The sequence below is a fragment of the Trichechus manatus genome, unplaced genomic scaffold (assembly GCF_000243295.1).
Source record: "Trichechus manatus latirostris isolate Lorelei unplaced genomic scaffold, TriManLat1.0 scaffold00023, whole genome shotgun sequence".
Taxonomy (NCBI): Eukaryota; Metazoa; Chordata; class Mammalia; order Sirenia; family Trichechidae; genus Trichechus; species Trichechus manatus.
Window position 1 is genome coordinate 20728325 of NW_004443959.1, and position 21454 is coordinate 20749778.

At 38.9% G+C, this 21454-nt stretch overlaps 1 protein-coding gene across 2 annotated transcripts in view; it reads right to left on the reverse strand.

Annotated features, from left to right (window-relative positions):
* Positions 1–21454, reverse strand: part of ACP1 (acid phosphatase 1) — a 23578-nt gene continuing 2124 nt past the window's right edge. Inside the window, exons 2-6 of one of the 2 annotated variants that reach the window (XM_023728306.1) lie at positions 16184–16257; positions 15829–15942; positions 3264–3325; positions 462–567; positions 1–298 (exon numbers count right to left, since the gene is read on the reverse strand). In XM_023728306.1, coding sequence (XP_023584074.1) covers positions 221–298; positions 462–567; positions 3264–3325; positions 15829–15942; positions 16184–16257 — 434 coding nt within the window. In that variant the 3' untranslated portion in view covers positions 1–220. Of the gene's footprint in view, positions 299–461; positions 568–3263; positions 3326–15828; positions 15943–15991; positions 16106–16183; positions 16258–21454 lie in introns of both variants that reach the window. The other variant, XM_004373107.2, reaches the window with a different exon arrangement.

Here is a 21454-nt window from a genome sequence, read left to right on the forward strand (position 1 = left end):
TGTCTGAATCAAAGGTTTTTATTTATTCTGCCAATCACAACTGATTTCCATCTACAATTATTTTTAAAGTAAGAAAACAGTCGGTCAACTGAAGAAAGAGTTGTGGCCTTGAGCCATGGAACAGCATTACACTAACACATCCACTGATGGAAAACACAGCGCATCCCAATCAAGGTTCAGGTTCATCACACCTGGTCTTCAGCGATGCATGGATGTGGCCTTAGGTGGCCTTCTCCAAAAATGCTCTGCAGCACCTAACACACTGCTGGTACACAGTCTCAAAGTCGGAGTCATTCCCCTAAAGGACAGGAAGAAGAAAATAAATAACAAGAATATGCATAACAAAAAATGTCTTTAAGACAATCTTAGTCTGTTATTTACTATGGCAGAATATACAAACATGTTAACCTTTCCACTAGCCATAAACATAAAAGTTAAAATGAAATGTGAATTGTACTTACATAATAAGGATCTTCAATAATAAGTTGTTTTTGGGGATCATAGCTTCCAAGCAGTTCAATTCTAGCTTTGCAGTTTTTAACCTGATTACGTTTTCTATTCAAATCTCTGTAAAATTGAAACGTGAACTTAAGTACTCTGATCTATGGTTTCAAGTTAAACAGGGACATCTGCTAGGGTTTATGAAACATCCATATCAAAACCCAGCAAAAATGACCTGATTTAAAAGTGAAATCAAATACTCAGCAGATCTGTATGATTCTTCATGCAGCTATATGTCCCAGGCTGCTGTATCACTAGATGAGAGAGCTCGTAACAACAGCGTATTTCCTCTGATTTCTTACACACAATAAACTCCTTTAAGCCAGAAAATAATTACGTCTTCTCCTGTGAAATATATTTCAGGACAATCAATCAATAAGAACCTGTTTCAGAGATAAAGAAAAGGTGATAGAAAGAACCAAACAGCAGTATGAAGCAAGTTCCTGCTTCTGCAGGTCTACGCTCAAGACAAAGGGCCAGCAAATCTCAAGTATCTTAACACGGTATTTCATGTAGTACACCTCACTAATTACTTTTCCTTCTTTTAGTCCTCAAGGCTCTGCCCCAAACGGAAAACTCATCTCCATCCTCCTTATGGTCTTCTACTTTTAGCTTTCATATTGCTATTAAAAGACAAACTTAGCTAAGCTATACTTTGATCATCCATCCATTTAACAAACTTCTGCTGAGCACTACAAGTCAGACACTGTGTATGGGCGTGACACAGGACAACGAAACTGCCATCTGATGAAGTTTACAGCACAGTGGTTAAGTGCAAAGACAGGGAGTTACTGAAAATCTTTAGAGAGTATAATGGAAAATCTAGCCTAGGCTACAAGGTAGCAGAAGAGATCCCTTAAACAAATTACTTCGGGCTGAAAAATGAAGGGCAAGTAGGAGCTGACTGGACACAGTAACAAAAGAGAACCTTCCAGGCAGAGGGAAGAGCATGTGCAAAACCTGAATCAGAGAAGACACTATCCTGCATCACGCACACAAAAACACCGCGTACTGAATGCCAGTCAAGTCCAAAAACGTCGTTAATAGAGTTTTCTAACAAGATATTCTTGACAATACCTACAATGCTGTTATTTTGTAAATGAGAAAAACGAGAAAACAATTACTAAAAAATAAAAACACAAAGTGTATGCATTTTAATAAAAGTCTTAATAAAAACATAGTAAGTAAATAAAATGAAAACATGATGTAATAAAAGCACCAAATGAGAATAAATGAAGGTAAGAAAGTATTATAAACTGTTTCATTCATATCTTTTATGCCGATAAAAGTAATTTAAAACACAGACAGTTTTTCCTCTCCAAACACATGGAATATTTATAAATTAGCATTGAGACCAAGTTAATAAATTCTCATGGTTACACCGAATTGTGACGAGCTCTTTGATGACCATGTGTTTGCTATTATTCATAATAGTAATGAGAGTACTGTAAACAGATTGAATAGTCTCAGTTAGATCTTAGGATATTATTAAATAGTAAAATCTGTAGTATAACAGAAAGCTCATTTCCCTGGTTTTTGAATCAGAAAATCTTTGTATGTTTCGTTTGGTCATTTAAGCTAACAGTGTTTCTAAATCTGTAAACCTACATTGTATTTGCTTGTTTCTGGCACTTTATCATAGTGTCTCCTTTCACTCTTTCTCTGGTTAGGTCTAACTTTACCCTGAGTGATACATGTAGTCCACACTAGACTCTTCTAAGAATCGTAAGGGTACCAGAGGCTCCGAGTCAGCTTTGACTCACGGTAAACCCACGTGTCAGAGCAGAACTGTACTCCACAGGGTTTTCAACAGCTCATTTTTCAGCAGTACATCGGCAGGCCTTCCTTCCAATGCACCTCTGAGTAGGATGGAACCTCCAATCTTTCAGTTAGCAGCTGAGCTTAACGAAACACCGCATCCAGGGACTCCCTTCATGAGAGCAGGCAGCATGAGTGCTGTCCCCATCACAGCGCCTGACACACAGAGCTGAAGAAATGTCACCAAGCTCTTTGAGGTAAAATATAACGCTCCCTGAGGTCAAATGCACATCAGGGGCAGTACCGCACAGGGGTTAGAAGTGTGGATGTAGTGCCACATGCTCGGGGTTTAAATCCCATCGTATCCATTCACTAGTTGTGTGAACTCGGGCAAGTAATTTAACCTCTGTGCCTCAATTTCCTCATCAATAAAACGTGGATAAGAAATACTAACCTGCCTCATTGTGTGTTGTGAGGACTCAAGAACTTAATATGCATAACGTGCTTTGAGCCAAGCATAGCACACAAAACCAGCATTATATAAGGAGTAGCCCTAATTTAATACCTTCGTCTGTCATTTTTCAATTAATGAAGGTAACTGGCAACTTGCAGTAAAAATTTTTTTTTAATCAGTCTTACCTTTTTTATAGGAGAGGGAGAAATAAGAAAGATAAGATACCACACTGTCCACAACTGCTATCAATAGCAAAATAACATTCATACTGAAATAATGCATCTATTTATATCTGTATCACCACCTACCTATTCTTCCAATTATATCATGCTAGTTGGACTTTCGCTTATCTTAATAAATATACCTAATAAGACAATTCTAAATTACTCAATGAATTTCTTGTTATTCTAAATGTTCTGCATGATGTGACCAACACTGCCTATTAAAAGTTTAAAATTTCTTTAAAAAGTCATTTTGGACAATAAACTGCCTGGCCTATGACTGAGTTGAGAGTTGAACAGAAATACTCTTTAAAAAAAAATGTGATTACCTCAGATTGCTTTCATCCATACATAGTATATAATCAAATGTGGCAAAGTCTTCTCGGGTAACCTAAAATTAAATCAGAAGTCAGAAACACAGGGTTTGTATTTATGCCAGTAAGTCTAGAAGACCCAAAGCAGTTATTAAAAAAAAAAAAAAATTTTACTGTATTTGAATCTGTTACTCACTAATTAAGATAAACAATTTAGGGCACTTTAATGAGAGTTAACCTATTTCCCAAAACTGTATTTCAAATTTTAAACTATAAAGTTCCTTGGGATGATCACAATATAATATGTGGACACAAAGATTATACCTCCGCTTCAATTTCTCAGAAAGTGTAATTCAATCAACATGCAAAAATATCATATTTAATACCCTTATTTTATTTTTTCATTCTACAAGGGCTTGCTGAGTGTCTGCCATGGCAGGCACTATTCTGGGCCCTGCTGACACACACCGAACTAAAGTCACAGAAATCCCCGTCTCTGTGGAGCCCACTTTCCACTTCCAGGAGGCAGGCAATGCACACAGGGCAATAAATGCCTTGGAGGAAAAATAAAGCAGAGGAGACAGTGAGTGTTTTGGGTGGAGGCAGGAAGATTAAAGTTTTAAACTGGGTGGTCAGGCAAGATTAAGAGAACACGAGTAACATATTCCTTAAACTGGTTTCTTCTTTACTCTGAATAAATATCCTTAATTTGAATATGACATACAAGAGTGTGCCACTCAGTATTTTTGCCAACTCTGACCTCAAAGTTTAAAATTGTTTTCTGACATAATCTGTACGTATAAGCTTCTTAAAATATAAATGAAAAAAATACTTTGTTAATTTTGATATCAGAAATAATGTTAGAACAAGTAAGAAAATAAAGGAATATCAACATGCTGCAGAATGAAGGTAGAAATAATTTCTAAGACCATAACTTCAATAATAATCTTCCTCATTAGAAAGTCCTCTAAAATACAGTTGGAAAACAATATTATAAAGAAGATACTGAAAACCTGGTAAAACAAGGTAGTGATATTCTAACCATCAGTGTAACAAGACATTAACAAATACACCTAACGTCCTGCGTAAAATGAGAAATGTTGGCTTTTAGCACGCATTAATTTTGAGTGAGTGTTCCTGCTGGTTACCGTTGAGCCGGCTCTGACGCCTGGCGACCTGCGTGTATCGGAAAGAAAAGTCGTGTGGTCCTGCACTATCTTCCTGATCATCGCTGTCAGCCCTCTGAGTGGCTGCCGCCAGTCCATCTCACGGAGAAGCCCCTCGTTTTCAGCTACCGTCTCTCTACTTTACCAAGCACGATGCCCTTTTCTAGCACCTGCTTCTTCCTGACATCCAAAGTCAGCAAGCTGAAGTCTCGCCATCCTCACTTTTAAGAAACGTTCCGGTTGTATTTCTAAGATTGATTTGTTAGTTCTTCTGGCAGTGCACGGTATACTCAATATTCTTCACCAACACCCTAACTCAAATGCATCAATTCTTTTGTCTTCCTTTTTCACTGTCCAGCTTTTGCATGTTGATAAAGTACTAAGGAATATATTTTGTTAACATTCCCAAGACATCAGCCTATGTCAAAATCTACTGGAGCAAATATTATAAGCTATGTTCACAACTTGTTTATCTTAGGATTAAATATTAAACACTGGTTTTAATTTTGGACCAATTTTGTACAGATCTTAAAAAAAGAAAGACTTAGTAACTGACAGCTATCTACCAAACCATCGGTAACTTCTGGATGGTAAAATAATTAAGAAAATAAGAGTAGCTGAAGGGTAATTAACATCATATAGACAATGTAAAGGATTTCTGCGTGCAGAAAGCTGAACCTGTACAAGGCAGAAACCTGTCAGAGAAGAAAACCTCAAATATTTTCCACTACTAGAGAGCGAGAGAAGAGTGGTAAGACCGCACCCCGTTAAAGGCGGAAAACTTTCGCAGCCCAGAAAAACAAGGCAGTCTCGCTGAGTTCCCGCTCTCGCAGGTTTCACTGTATGATGAAATAGCTTGTAGCAAAACAACAGTACCGCCAAGAACAACTAGAAAATCCAGACAAAAACCCAAAAACATCTCTTAAAGCCATCAGAGAGCGTCTGTGACGAGCAGGCTTTCCGAGGTCAAAATCCCAAAGGGGAGTACACCACAGAGCAGGGGTCTGCTAACCTTTTCTGTAAAGGCCGGAGAGCAAATATTTTAGGCTTTTTGGGCCATAGGGTGCCCGTCACAACTACTCAGATCTGCTATTATGGTACAAAAGCAGCTACAGACAATATTAAAAGACATTTCGCTGCGTACCAATACAACGTTATTTACAAAAAAAGGCGGCAAGCCTAAGGTTTGTCTACTTGTACCACGGACGGAGCCCTAGTGGTGCAGTGGTTAAAGTGCTCGGCTGCTAACCCAAAGGTTGGCGGTCTGAACCCACCAGCTGCTCCACTGGAGAAAGATGTGGCAGTCAGCTTCCGTAAAGACTTACAGCCTTGGAAACCCTATGGGACAGTTCTACCCCCTACAGGGTCGCTAGAGTTGGAATGGACTTGACAGCAGTGGGAGTGGAGACCCTAGAACAGAGATTCTTGAATCTTTTAGTTGGAGAATGCTTTTAGACTCTTAAAAATTATTTAGGACCTGCCTCCAAGCAGCTTTTGTTTATGTGGGTTATCTCTCTCGATATTTATCACATTTGCTATTAAAACTGGAAAAAAATTTAAAACATCTATAATTCATTTAAAAACAATAAGAATTCATTACCTAATATAACACACATACATATTTAAATGAAAAATAACTACACTTTGCAAACTTAATAAAGAAAACAAAATTGGTGAGGAGAGTGGCATCGTTTTACATTTTGCAAATCTCCTTAGTATCTGCTTAATAGAAAACAGATGGATTCTCATATCTGCTTCTGCATTTGCTCTGTTGCAATATGCTGAGTCGAAGCATATAAAAAAAGTATGTAATTTGAAAGGTGTATTTTAATAGCTTTTTAAACTAACTGGATATTCTTCTTTGATACTACACTAAAACTCTAAGTGGTAGTTTCTTCAAAGTTAGCTGCAAAGTGGAATCTGAAACCACATCAAACTTTCATACATACTCTACTTCATTAAAATCCACTGGTCTGTCTTGCACTTTGAATGGATCTTTGACTCATACATGATCTTAACCTCATGGATCCCCTGAAAAGATCTCTGGAAACCCCAGAATTCTCCAGACCACACACTGCAAATCGCTATTTTTGTGGTTCTCAAGGGAGGGAGAAGGCTGTTTTGCCCCCATGTCCCTCCCCCCACCCCGGACAGCTAGCAATGTCTGGAAGCACTTCTGATTGTCACGGCCGGGAGGGGAGAGGGTGCTGCTGGCATCAGACGGGTAGGGGGCCAGGGAAGATGCTAAACATCATACAATGCACAAGACAGCTCCCACAACAAAGAGCTACCTAGCCCAAAATGTCAACAGTGCAGAGGTTGAGAAATCTTTCCTAGAAGACTAAGAATCCTGGCAGAGGGCCATTGCTGAAAAGCAAAAATCCAAGAGAACCGTCAGCAACTTCATGGAGCTGAAGAGAAAAACTGGGGATAAGGAAACAGCAAGACAGCTAGAACTCAAAAGAGCAAAGATCCCAGAAGAAGGGGTCACACTCAGAAGTTTCCCCCTCAAAGCATCTGCCAAATTTTTAAACTACTCAGGGCAAAAACCTAAGAAGCCAAGTAGAAAGCTGTAGCAGACTCACAGTAACAAGGAAAAAAAACTCTATTCCAGAAGTGTCACGCAGGAGGAGTCCTATCTAGGAAACAAGTCCTATCAAGCTCTGAGTTGGCAGTTCCTGGAGAGCTCACCCAAGGAGTGGAGGCAGGTCTAAAGTAGACCGAGCCTGACCAAGGTTACAACCCAGCCCCAAGTCAGCTCAACCCTCTACTGTATGAAGGTGCTCTGGCCTAATCAACCTACCTACAAAAGTGAACTATCATCCAAAGCTTCTACAATTGTTCATATACCATATTCAGCATTCAGTCCAAAACTGGCAAGCATACTGTCTTAGTCATCTAGTGCTGCTATAACAGAAATACCACAAGTAGATGGCTTTAACAAAGAAAAGTTTATTCTCTCACAGTCCAGTAGGCTAGAAGTCCAAATTCAGGGCATCAGCTCCCGGGGAGGGCTCTCTCTGCCAGCTCTGGAGGAAGGTCCTTTTCATCAATCTTCCCCTGGTCTAGTTGCTTCTCAGCACAGAAACCTCAAGTCCAAAGGATGCACTCTGCTCCCAGCACTGCTTTCTTGGTGTTATGAGGTCCCCAACTCTCTGTTCGCTTCCCTTTCATCTCTTGTAAGATAAAAGGTGGTGCAGGCCACAACCCAGGGAAACTCCCTTTACATTGGATCAGGGATGTGACCTGAGCAAGGGTATTATATCCCACCCTAATCCTCTTTAACCACAGGCAGAGATTATGATTTGTAACACAGGAAAAATCACAAATGGAGGACAAACACATAATACTGGGAATCATGGCCTAACCAAGTTGACACATATTTTGGGGGGACACAATTCAATCCATGACACATACCAAGCAATGAAACAAAGAAAAGAAATCGAAAAGATCACAGATGACCCAATACTGGTGTTACCAGACAGAGGCTTTATCTAAAATAACTGCGATTAACATGTTCAAGAAAATACAGGGTAAGGTACAGAATTTCACCGGAGAACTGGAATCTACAAATATTAAAAAAAAAAATCAAGAAAAAATTACAGAATTAAAAAAAATCAAATAATAAACATTAAGAACTCAGGAAGCAGAGGTTTAAGGGCTGTTTGGAACCAGAAAGAGTATCTCTAAACATGTTGGTAGAAAATCTCACACTGAAGAGTGAGCAAAAACGATGGAAAACACAGAAAAAGGAGTAAGAAATATATGTTTGATACACATGTAAGTGGAGTTTCAGAAGAAAAGGAGAGAATGAGAGGGAAATATGAAAAGATAACCTAGATTTTTCCAAAATTTATGAAAAACATTAATTAAACCACAAATTCAAGAGGAAACTTTTTGCATACCACAGTAATACTGCTGAATACTGCTTGTTCTTGTTAGCTGCTGTCAAGTCCATTCCAACTCATGGTGACCCCACGTGTGTCAGAGTAGAACTATACTCCATAGGGTTTTCAAGGCTGTGACCTTTTGGAAACAATATCACCAGGCCTATCTTCTGAGGCGCCTCTGGGTGGGTTTGAACCACTAACCTTTCGGTGAGTAGTCGAGTGCTTAACCACTCGCACCACCCAGCAACTCAGTAACAAGAGAAAAAGAATTTAAAAAACGGCCAGAGAAAAAGACAGTAATTTCAAAGGAACAACAACAACACAAAGAATTCCTCAACAGAAACGATGAATGTCAGAGACAATGGACTGAAACGTCAAACTGCTGAAGTAATCCTAAATTCCCAAATAGAATGCTATACCCGGCAGAAATATCGTTCAAAGATAAAAGCGAAATAGAACAATTCCAGACAGACAAAAACTTAAGATAACGTGGTGGCAGAAAATCTACATTAAAATAAGTTCTAAAAGTTCTTCATGCCGAAGAAAAATGATCCTAGCCAGAAACCCAAAATTGAAGGAAGGAATACAGAATAATAGAAAGGATAAATCTATTAGAACATTGACCATGTAAAGCAATCATCATAATGATGATTTCTTACGGGATTTAAAGTACATTTAGAACTAAAAAGCATGACAACAGAAAAAGCTAAAGTATTATTAAAGTATTCTAAGATGTCACCATTGTTCGGCAACTTACAAAGTACCAACTTACATAAACACACTAATGTGTTAAGGATGTTTTCAGTTTGTATTATCTACATAAACACAGCAGTAATCAGTAGTTATGTTAACCAAAAATGGACCAAGTACCACATTAAAAAGACAAAAGATTGCAGGCTGCTTAAAAAAAAAAACAAAACTCAAATCTACGTTGATTAAAAGAGTCACTTTAAATATGAGGATACAGAAAGGCTGAACATGTTGTTATTTGCCACTGAGTCAATGCCCACTCACGGTGACCCCACATGTGCAGAGTAGAACTGCTCCATAGGGTTTTCCAGGCTCTGACCTTTCAGAAGCAGATTGCCAGGCCTATTCTGAGGCATCTCGGGTGGGTTCGAACCCCTAACCTTCTGGTTAGTAGTCAAGGGTTTAACCATCTGCACCACCCAGGAACTTCGTAAGTGGATGAAAGAAGACACACCATGGAAACATTAACCAAAAGAAAGTCAATAAAGCTATACTAACACCAGACAGAATGGGCTATGGGGACAGAAGAAAAACTAGCAAAAAAGAAGAGTCTGAGAGTCAACCCAGCAGGAAGTATACTTAAATTCTAAATGTATGTCCAACTAAAATCAAGGAGTAGGTTTCTGACCACAATAAAAACAAGTAGAACTTATGTAAAGATAACTAACAAAAATCCCCCAATTTTTTAAATTAGGCAATACACTTCTTAACAACCCATGCGTCACTGAAAAATCAGAAAGGAAATTGGAAAGTATTTTGAATTGAATAAGAAAAACACAACATATAAATACTTGTAAGACAGACTACATGCCTTGAGGAAAATTTATAATTAATATGCCAGAAATGAAGACGGCAGAAAAAAATCAATGATCTAAATATCTACAGCCAGAATTTAGAAAACAGAACAGTAAACTGAGCTGAAATAGAAGATAGGAAATAATAATGTGAGAGCAGAAATTTAATAAAAAACAAAAACCTAAAAATATTGATAAAGCTGTTATCACTGACTTAGAAAGGCACAAATTACTAATTAAATGAATTGGGGGGGGGGAATCACTATCGATGCTATAGACATTAACAAAATACCATGCTATAAACAGTATTACATCAATAAATGTACATGTTTTGTTGAAACGGTCAAATTCTTAGGAAAACACAAATTAATAAAATGAAATAAATAGATCAGATCTTGTATCGAGTAGAAAGATTTAATCTGTCATTAAAACACTTTATACAAAGAAAAATCTCCAGGGCTAGATGGGAATTCTTAAAATAATTAAGGGTGAAATACTATCAATCTTATATAAACTCCTTTAAAGAGAAAAAGGGCAAATATTTCTCAATTGATTTTGAGGCCAGCAGAACCCTAATATTCTATATACGACGCTTCATATATACCCAACACAACAGCAGCATGTGCTCACCAAAAGACATGTATAAAAATATTCATAGAGGCACTATCTGTAGTGTTACCAAACCAGAAACAACCTAAATGTCCATTAAGATAGAATGCATAAGCTGTAGCATAACTGTAAGATGATACAGTATCCAACAATGTATGCGACAACATGGAGAATCTCACAAACATAAAAAGCCAGATACCAAAGGGTACATACTGTATGATTCCACTTATATGGTTAAAGAGGTAGAATGAATTTTTAGTGGTGACCTGTGGAGGAGTGGGGAGTAACTGCAAAGAGGCTGCAGGGGGATTGCTGGTGTGCTGCTCATGTTCTATGTCTTGATCCTGGTGTGGGCAACACTGCGATGTTTGTGGTATAAAAATATATTGAGCTCAGGGGACACTCAGCTTCTGTTAAGGGTGATGGTATAATTGGTGAACTGAGTGGAAAAATTCAAATATCAAATCAAATATCCACTTTTCGCTTCTCAATTCAGTTCTGACACCAGCTGCCCATGCAGCACTTTCCGGACCCTCACCACTCAGAGCTAGGTCAGATCTCACAAGCTAAAACGACACCATCCTTTAGACTGCCAAGGAGGCCCAGGACTTCAGATGCCAGCCAAAACCTGGGAGTCCACATGACACCCTCACTTCTGACCTGCTAGCTACAAACATAGGGGTTCCCTCTATCCCATCAAGATACCAGCCGTAAGCTCAAGGGTTTACCTGCCCTCACTTTTTACCTCTTTACTCGCACTACACCTCTGGGTCCCCTAATTCACTGGAATGACTCACAGAGCACATGGGAAATGCCAATCTTACGATTACAGCTTTATTATGGAGGATACAAATCAGCATAAAGGAGACATAGAGGGCAAGGTATGGAAGCGTTCCAAACGTGTGGCTTCCCGTGCAAAGAAGTATGCACTACCTTTCCATATGCGTGGATGTCTTCTGCCAACCAGGAAGCTCCTGGAGCTTCCGTGTTCAGACCCTTTAAGGGTTCTCAATGCATAGGCATGACTGAGGGCTCATTTCATATGCATGATTGACTCATGCCCCCCCACCCACTAAGGTCAGCTGATATTAGGTGGTCTTTCTGGCCAGGCTGGCCCCTCACTCATTAGGCACAAACCATCAGGTATGGTCTGGAGGCCTGAGGTAATAAAAACACCTCAATTACTCAGGAAATTATAAGAATTTAGAGTTGTCTCTCAAGAAAAAAGGCAAAGACCAAATTACTTTGGGTAAAGTTAAAATCCTTATCAGACTGGAACGGATAAGGGTGATGGCTGAAAAACATGATGAACATAATTAATGTTACTGAACTGTACACATGAAGACTGTTGAAATGGCAAATGTTTTCTTACATATGTAGTTACCACAATAAACATATATTTGACCTGTGTAACACTTAAAATGTGTGCACACTTCAATAAAAATCTACTAAAAAAAAAGTAAAAAATCTCCACAGAATTCACCAGAAACCACCAACATATTCAGAGATCTGATAGCATGAGTTAAGAACAAATGTGGCATCCTTAAAGTATTTTATTAATTAAACCCAGGTTCAAAGCAATGGGAAAATTAAGGTACATGAAGAGTAACTGAGATTCTAAGAAACGTACTAGAAGAGTTTTCACCCAAATAATGCCAATTAATAAAAGGAAAGAACCGTAAACGTTAATGTATGATGCTAATAAGAGTTGATGTAATACTAACTTATAAAATACGCCTCATTCATACTTAAAAATTTAAAGAAATAACATAGTTGGGCATATTTTCTTAACAGCAACTGGGGGAGGAAAAAAAGGCAAAAAACAGAACTTCATGGAAACACTGGTTCCAAAGCTAGTAATTACATGTGTTCTTAAAAAAGTTTTTAGCTTTGCTTTTTTAAAGTCAGACATATTTAAAATACTTCATTTGCATCCACTTTTATTATACATTTAGTGTAGAAAAAAATGTAAATCTTTTAAGTAGAAAACTTGTATTATTCATAATTCAGAAGGACTATTCAAAATACACCTATGTTCTTTTAAAAGTAAAAAATAGCAGATAGACTCAACAAGGTACATGAAAACCTGAAGAGATTAGAATGGATAAATGTTATGGAGATATTTAATCTTCTGTCCAATGAAAATTTCATTTCAGCAAGGGTCAGGTCCTCAGGGTGCTTTATTAAAATAGCAAGTAAAATAAATGCCTCTTGTTCAATGATGCCAATTTATGGTCTTCCCCTATCTACAGAGCTCATACATCTTTGTTAGGTTGGTGTTACAGATAGAATTGTATACCTCAAAAATATATGTTGAGGTCCTAGCTCCTGTACGGAAACAGAACTTTTCTTTTGTTATGTTAATGAGGTCATAGCAGAGTAGGGTGGGTCCTAAAACTAATCACTTCTGAGTGGTGTCTTACAAAAAGAGCAGAGCAGACAGACACACACAGAGGGGGAAGACTCTGTGTGAAGACAGACATGCACAGCAGATGCAAGAACTGCCCAGCAGCTACTAGAAGCTGGAAGAGACAAAGAGGGACCTTCCCCTACGGCCACTCACTGAACGTGAACTTCCAGTCTCCTGAAAGAGCGTCCTGAAATAAGAGAAAATAAAATTCCTGTTCTTTACAGTCACTCACTTATATTTTTTGTTACAGCAGCACTAGGTAACTGAGACAATTGGAAACAAAGAAGTTTTAAGATTTTAGCCAGATTTTTAAAAAAATCCAATTGAGTATAAAATAAACATAGTGAAAAAAGTAGTAATTCTTGCAGAATAATATGTAAAGCATTTTTTTATATTAGAAACAAATAACTGATTTCTTTAGAACTTAACCCCTATGATTATGAAAGGAACCAGAGCATGCATTTGTAGCGTGCTAATGGTGATAAAATTCTCTACATCTCTACTGCTGGAGGTTGTTTTCCAATTTTTCCCTATTGCTAAAAATGCTGTAATGCACAATCTTATACCTGTTTCCTTGTGGTCATATGATTCTAGAACTACGCAATCCTATAAGGTGTCCACTAGTCACGTGTGACTATTTAAATCTAAATTAAGTAATATTAAACATTCAGTTCCTCATCCACACTAGCCATGTTTCAAGTGCACAATAGCTACATGTGGCAAGCAGCTTCCACATGGGACAGGGCAGATACAGAACATTTCCCTCAACACAAAATGTTATATTAAGCAGTGCTAGTCCAGAATCTATACCCAGAAGAACTGCTGGGTTGTAGGACATAAGCATCTTCAACTATCCTAGGTAACATCACAATTGCTCTCCAAAGTATACCCATTTAAGCCCTCACCACTAGTGTACAGTCTCCATTTCTCCATATTCATAACAATACCTGGCACGGTCAGACCATGGTCAGACCTTTCAATCTTTGCCAATCTGACTGGCATGGAACGGTATCTGGTTGCTTTAATTTGCATTTTCCAGGTTACAACTGAGGCTAAGCAACTTTTCATGTGTACATCAATATGGGAATACACTGGCTACAACAAGCTACATTACAGAATTTAAATGAATAAGCTAGACCTACACGCAGCACATGAATAAATCTCAAAACGGTGTTCAATTTTAAAAATGCAATTTGCAAAAGGACATATTTAATATACTTATCTAAGACAGGGACCCTCAACCCCATCACTCTCAACCCCCACCCTGCTTTAGATTTTTTTCATGGAACGTATTTGCTATCACTCCTGGTGGTGCAGTGGTTAAGAGCTAAGGCTGCTAACCAAAAGGTTGGCAGTTTGAATCTACCAGGTGCTCCTGGGAAACCCTATGGGGCAGTTCTGCTCTGTCCTGTAGGGTCGCTATGAGTCAGAACTGACTCGACAGCAACGGGTTTTGTTTTGTTTTTGTTTGTTTTTGGTGTGCTACAGGTTTACTCGGTTTCCACTCGTTTACTAACCAAAAGGTTGACAGCTCAAACCTACCCAACAGCACCACAGAAGAAAGGTCTGACAATCCACTTCCATAAAGATTACAGCCAAGAAAACCCTATGGAGCAATTCTACTCTGTGACACATGGGGTCACCATGAGTTGGTTTGGTCTACTGGTGTGCTGGCAGATGTCTAACATCTGTCCTCCCCCTGACCCCTCCAAAAAAAGGACAGACTTGCAGCACTTGCCGATGTCTGTAGTATAAACACTCCCATCATTGTCAACTTTCCTGCTCCCAGGATACCAGCATCAGGAGATGCTAACAGCGTGCTCTTGTGAACCCAGACAAGCCAACTTTAGCATACCTGTTAATGCCTGACAAACTGAATGACTGTTTCTCTGTTTACTGCCTAACGTTTCTGGACAAAACAAGCTCCACAAAAGCAGGAACTATGCTTTGCTTACTACTGTACACCCAGGACCTAAAACAGAACCTGACATAGTAAATGTTCAATTAACACTTTTGTACGAACGAATGCTGTCATGAGAACATAAGTATATAACAAAACAAGGAAAACATGGAAAGAACACACACCAGTTTCAGGAAAATGACTATTCTGTGGGAGAAAGGGGAAAATTTTAATTTTATGTTTACATTTTACTTTGTAAAAACAAAAGAAGATCAGAAGAATGTGGCAAACTCTGGCTTATGGGATCACAGACGTCTTCCAAATGATTTCCATACTCTGTGCACGCTTAAAACATTTCATATACCATATAAAAGATAAACACATTAAGGATATTGAAAATTCAACATAAATGTTATTTTTAAGGATAAGATGATTTTTGTCAACTGGAGAATGTTTCATGATTTATTTGAGTACTAAATAATAAGGAACTCTTAGAAAACCAACCATATCCTCTAATTTATAATAAAAATATAAGGTTATCTTCATATGAAATTACAACTTTTGGTTATTACTTTATTGGGCTTCAAATCTATGTCTGAGATGATGAGACAGTAATTATGGGTCCATAATATCAGTATTACCCTATACTTCTAAGCAACTTTAGTTGATAAAATGTTTTTATACACATTAAGTAACTTTATTCTAGCAACAAACTTATGAAGCAGAATAGTTACCATGTCCCCTTTTAATCTGTTCTAGGCCTGAATGATTCCCTTAAAATTAGACAGAAGTAAAACAGCGACCACAACTAGGTTTTCTACTTATTGACCGGGGCTCTCTGCATTTTAAGCTGTAGAACTATCATACACATTCTAATAAGTAAATTCCAAGATCATACAAGTCTTTCAGAACTATGGCCCGGAAGGGAAACAAAATGGTCACAATGCAGCTACATTTCAGTTCATCCTACCTAACTAAATACACACATTTGAGCAAGCCTCTTGCAACTCATACAAGTTATGAGAATCTACATTTTAGAAATTAAATGAGATCTTTTCTACCTGTCGTGCTTTATGAGCTGTGTTAATGTCATGATTTCTTAGGCAGCTTACAGCTCTTGGATCAGGTGACCGGCCCACGTTCCAGTCAGAAACAGCACCACTGTCAATGATCCACTGTAACACAAAACATACACGTGTGCTTTCTGAAGTTAAAGTACGGTACCTGCCGGGCAATGTGATTCATGGGAATGCCATGCTTCTTCATGCAATTTTGCCCTCGGTAATCAGGAGGGTTTCCTATTTCATATGTGGATGTTGCTGCACTGTCTATCCTCCACTGCAGGGGGAGAAAAGATTTTTGTTCACAATTCACAAAAAACAGGCTGGCCTCTACGAGATACTGAACAATACTTACCTTGTCTAACAGGTTTTGATCAGCTACAAGTTTTCTGAAAACTGCTTCTGCAATGGGTGATCGACAAATGTTACCTTAAAAAAAAAAAGGAGATGGGGCAGAGTGGGCATCATAGGTTTGATGGAACGGCAGATACTGATTTCTATTATAATTCCGTTAACTACCTCACATATCAATCAGGAAATGATTGAATTTGCCCTAAGAAAGGACAAATGACAAACACTATTCTCTGATGCAATCCAGCGAATGGCAGACCCCTGTGGAGAGCAACTGATCAAACCCAAGTTTGGTGATTTGACACCAACTGTCTAAGTACTCAAAATATGAACAAAGGCATCAGAAAAACAATTATAACCAAAATCATTAAAATGTTCAGGCTGCTATTAATGGCCCAGAAGTGAGTCATGACATCAGTGAAGTGGGCTGAGACCAGCCTAATTTAAAATGAAATACAATAGAATGGAATTTTAAAACACGTATCTTCGAGCATATCACACACAAGACGGACAAATATCGCTTCATGAAAAAATACAAAAGCAGAATGTATTTAGGCATAAGTAATAACTAACCACAAACTTTCACTGAGTGATGATATACAAAGCCCTGTGTTGATGTGACTGTCGAGAAAGATAAGACACAAGATCTCCCCTCAAAATATACGTGCCAAGCAATGTGCTTAGGGGAGATACAGTTAGCTACAATAAAAATAACATAAATGCAACACAGAAAATAAAAGTTGTTCACAGGGAAAACAAACAAAAAAAACCTGAACCATTAGAGCTGATCCTTAAAGGATGAAAAGGATTGGAATGTGCAAAAGCTGAAGGAAATGACATTTAACTCCAATGGAATTGTATGAATTAGCCGTGAAGCTGCACAGTGCTTCGGGTACAGAAAGTAAGTGAATATGAGGTGACGTGGGACATGGAGTCCTAAAATGCTAGACTTTGCAGGAAGAAACTGAAGGTTTTGGAGAGAGGAGTAATGTGATGCATTTGTTCAGCATCTTTTTGTACACCTACTATTTATGACGCAAGTCCCTGGCTAGGGTCTGAAGACAAGAGCTGTTTAAGACACAGACTCTTCCCACGATTTAGGAAAATAACTGGCAGGGGTCAAGGAAACATTAAAAGAGCACCAGATCGAAGGCTAAGACTACTTAAGAGGTGAATATTAAATACCAAGTAACAGCCAAACCAAAAACCAAACCTGGTGTCGCTGAGTCGATTTCGACTCACAGTGACCAGGAACCGGAATGAAGGAGGTGGTGATGGAAAATGAAGGGAGAAGTGAGAGTGGACAGCACTGGCTAACAGAATTTACTCTTTATTAGAATCTTCTGGTTTACGACAAACATGTAGAGTTAAAATCTTCCAAAATGTTGTGAAGCATAACTGACTCCTATTCCATGAGACATTTAACTAGCGTACATGACACCAATTCATTGTCTTTTCCACAATATTCTTTAGTTTTTACATTAAGAAACCTAGGTGTATATATGTGTGTAGGTATTTTTTTCCCCCCGGCATAGCTTGTGGTTTCCACAGAAGTAAAAACTCTTACTTATCAACCAGAAAAAATAAAAAGACAGAAATTAATCTTCAATGCCCTCTATATGCTAGTCTGTGCTGTGAAGTTTTTCCTTTCCACATTTTAAATTTGTGTTTAGGTTTTAAAACAGGTATTACCATTCCTTGTTATTTTAATTACTGAAAGGTTTCCTATGGGTGTGTAATTATTTTACTGGCACCATATATCCCAGGAATACTTTTAACAGCAATCGCCCTATCCCAAATGGAGACAAACATTATTATTTAAAACTCCAGAAGTCTTAATAGATGCCTCAGATGCCTACTATCTCAGCAAAAGGTCGGCAGTTCGAATCCATCAGGCACTCCTTGGAAACTCTATGGGGCAGTTCTACTCTGTCCTATAGGGTTGCTATGAGTCGGAATAGACTTGACGGCAATGGGTTTGGTTTGGTGTTTTTAATCTCAGCATCTGATGGCAGTAGGACTAGTCCCACCCCTTTACAGATAATCATCAACTCTAAAATGTCAGTTTAGTTTTCTCCCAGTAATACAAAACCTTGGAATTTTTTTGTCTTAAAGTTAAGGTACATTCATCCACATTTTTTCCCCCAGATGGCCACCTTTAAAGAAGCTAGAAGGTTCGTGCATGAATGTAGATGAAAAAACATTTATTACTACTAAAAGATTAGAAGCAAAGTTATACTAGGTACAAGATCAATGAATAAAAAATCCTGCTTGCTTATAATCTGCCCTCTTAATCGCAAAAGTGGGCATCACCAATTTGTTATTTAAAAATACAGCACATCAGAAATCAGTAAAACACAATAGTTCAAGTTTCTTCTATGAAATAAATTCTAAAAACTTAAAATGCTATCTTCAGATTTCTTTACAGAAAGGTTTCAATCTGTAAAGCCTCAAGTTTTGGGGTTTTTTTTTGTTTTTGTCTTCCAAATTGTTGTTAGTTGCCTTGGAGTCGATTCCGACTCTCAGCTACCCTAATGTGTGTAGTGTAGAACTGCTTCATAGGGTTTTCAAGGCTGGGACCTTTAGGAAGAAGACTGCCAGGTCTTTCTTCCAAGGTGCCTCTGACCGGGTCTGAACAGCCTATCTTTCAGCTAGTGGTTGAACACCTAACCATTTGCATCACCCAAGGACTCTTTTCCAAATTAGGCAGCATAATACATACTCTTACTCAACACCCTCATTTCAAGGATAGAGACTAACAAACAAAAAAAAAAAAAATTGAGCCCTATAAGGGTAAGGACTGTGTCTATTTTACTCATTGGAGTATCCCCAACAGCTATTGGTATATGGCACATACAAAGCACTCAATTGACATCTGATTGATGACAGGAAAGAAGTAATCTGATACCACTAACAAACACATTTTCTCCACCAACTATGCTGACTATGGCATGATTAACAGCTTCTGATCTCCAGTAGGTCTTCATCTCACAAAAACATAAAACACTTAACGATCTTGCCAAAATAAGGCGCTCTTTTCTGCCATTAGCTTTACCGATGGAAAACATGATGCAGCCGTACACTTCAGCACTTCAGTCTTAAACCCAAACCCACAGCCATCGAGTCCATTCCGGCTCACAGCGACCCTATAGGACAGAGAAGAACTGCCCCATTGGGTTTCCAAGGCTGTAAGTCTTTCCAGAAGCAGACTGCCTCATCTTTCTCCCACGGAGCAGCTGGTGGGTTTGAATGCCCATCTTTTGGTTAGCAGCCAAGTACATAACCACTATGTCACCAGGGCTCCTGTCAGCCTCAAAGGGGTCCAAATAAATGTTCTGAAGGAATAAAATTTTTATATTTGAAAATTATACAGTTCTTAACATCCTATGCATAGGCTATCTCCTAGTGAGAGAACATGACCATACACCACCTCTACCACGAACACTCTGGCCCAATCCACAGGGTCATCTCTTGCCTCGATTACTGCAACAGTGTCCTCTGGTCTCCCTCCCTCTGCCCTTGCTTCTCCTTCTGTGGAACCTCAACACAAGGGCTGGAATGCTTTTCAAACTTAAAGGAGATGAAAATTCTCAAAATGCTCAGAATTCTCCAATGGCTTCTTATCTTATTCAGAGTAAAAGCCAAGGTCCTCGTCAGGCCTGACGAGATAAGAACCTCCTTATGTCCTCAAGCAGGGATCTGAATGCTAGGGCTCGTGGTCAAACTCAACCCAGTCTTTTTGTGTACAGCCTACAGAGCTAAGAATAATTTCTACATTTTTAAATGGTTGAAAAACTCAAAAGAAGACTCTTTTGTGACATGTGAAATTCAAATTTCAGCATCAGTAAATAAAGTTGTATTGGAACACAGCCATGCTCCATTGTTTAGGTATCCTCTAGAGCTGCCTTCCTGCTACAGCTTGGGTATGGCCCACGACCCTTTCTTTACAGAAAAAGTTTGCAGACTCCTGCCCTAAAACGTCTCTTGTACCAAATGAATGAACTTTCCCTCTATCATCTAAAATGGTACTAATGATAATCATCTATTATCCACAGGAGCACTGCGAAAACAAGGCTCTCAAATTATCTCGAGTTGTCAGGTTCAAGTGAGGAGTCCTGACTGAGAAAGGCTACCTGGCCCCTCTGGGTTCCTTGCTGTTTCTTGAACATGGGCAGCCCACTCTCACTTCAAAAGTTTTTCCCTGCTTTCCCTCAGGCCAAGGATGATTTCCAAAAATATCTACTGGGCTTGCTTCCTCATCTCTTTCAAATCTTTTTTCAAATGCTTCCTAGGTAAGGCCTTCACTGCACACCTGTTTAAAATCGCACTATACTGTCATCCCCTTTGCCGCTTTTTCCTCAACACTTCACACCATCTGACCAGGTACACCAATTACTTGTTCGGTGCTGACAGAATGGGAGATCTCGAACGGCAGGTATTTTCATCACTATTATATCCCCAGCCTTCAGAACAGTGGCTGGTGTCTTAGTTATCTAGTGCTGCTATAACAGAAATACCACAAGTGCGTAGCTTTAACAAACAGAAATTTGTTTTCTCACAGTTTGCTGCTGCTGTTAGGTGCCGTTAAATCGGTTCTGAGCCATAGTGACCCTATGTACAAGTTGCAGGAAACACTGTCTGGTCCGGCGCCATCCTCACAATCATTGCTATGTTTGAGCACACTGTTTCACAGCTTAGGAGGCCAGAAGTCCGAATTCAGGGTGCCACTCTAGAGAAGGCTCTCTCTGCAGGCCCTAGGGGAAGGTTCTTGTCTCTTTTGAGCTTCTGCTCCTGGGCGATCTTTATGTGGCTTGGCATCTACCCCCATCTCTGCTCTGCTTGCTTGTTAGATCTCTTTTATACCTCAAAACACACCCTACACTAATCCTGCCTCATTAACGTAACAAAGGCTACCCATTCCCAAATGGCATTATAACCACAGGCACAGAGGTTAGAATTTACAACACATATTTTGGGGGCAACACAATTCAATTCATAACACCTGTTTAAAGTAAGTGAGAAACGTGTTGAATGTACTGAAGATAAACATATGTAAACATATACTCCTCATTAGTAGCCACCATGGCGCATTATAGGAGCCCTGGCAGCGCAGTGTTTAAAGCGCTTGGCCACAACCCAAAGGCTGGTGGTTCCAACCCACCAGCTGCTCCTCCAGAGAAAGATGTGGCAGTCTGCTTCTGTAAAGATTTACAGCCTTGGAAACCCTATGGGGCAGTTCTACTCTGTCCTATAGGGTTGCTATGAGTCAGAATCA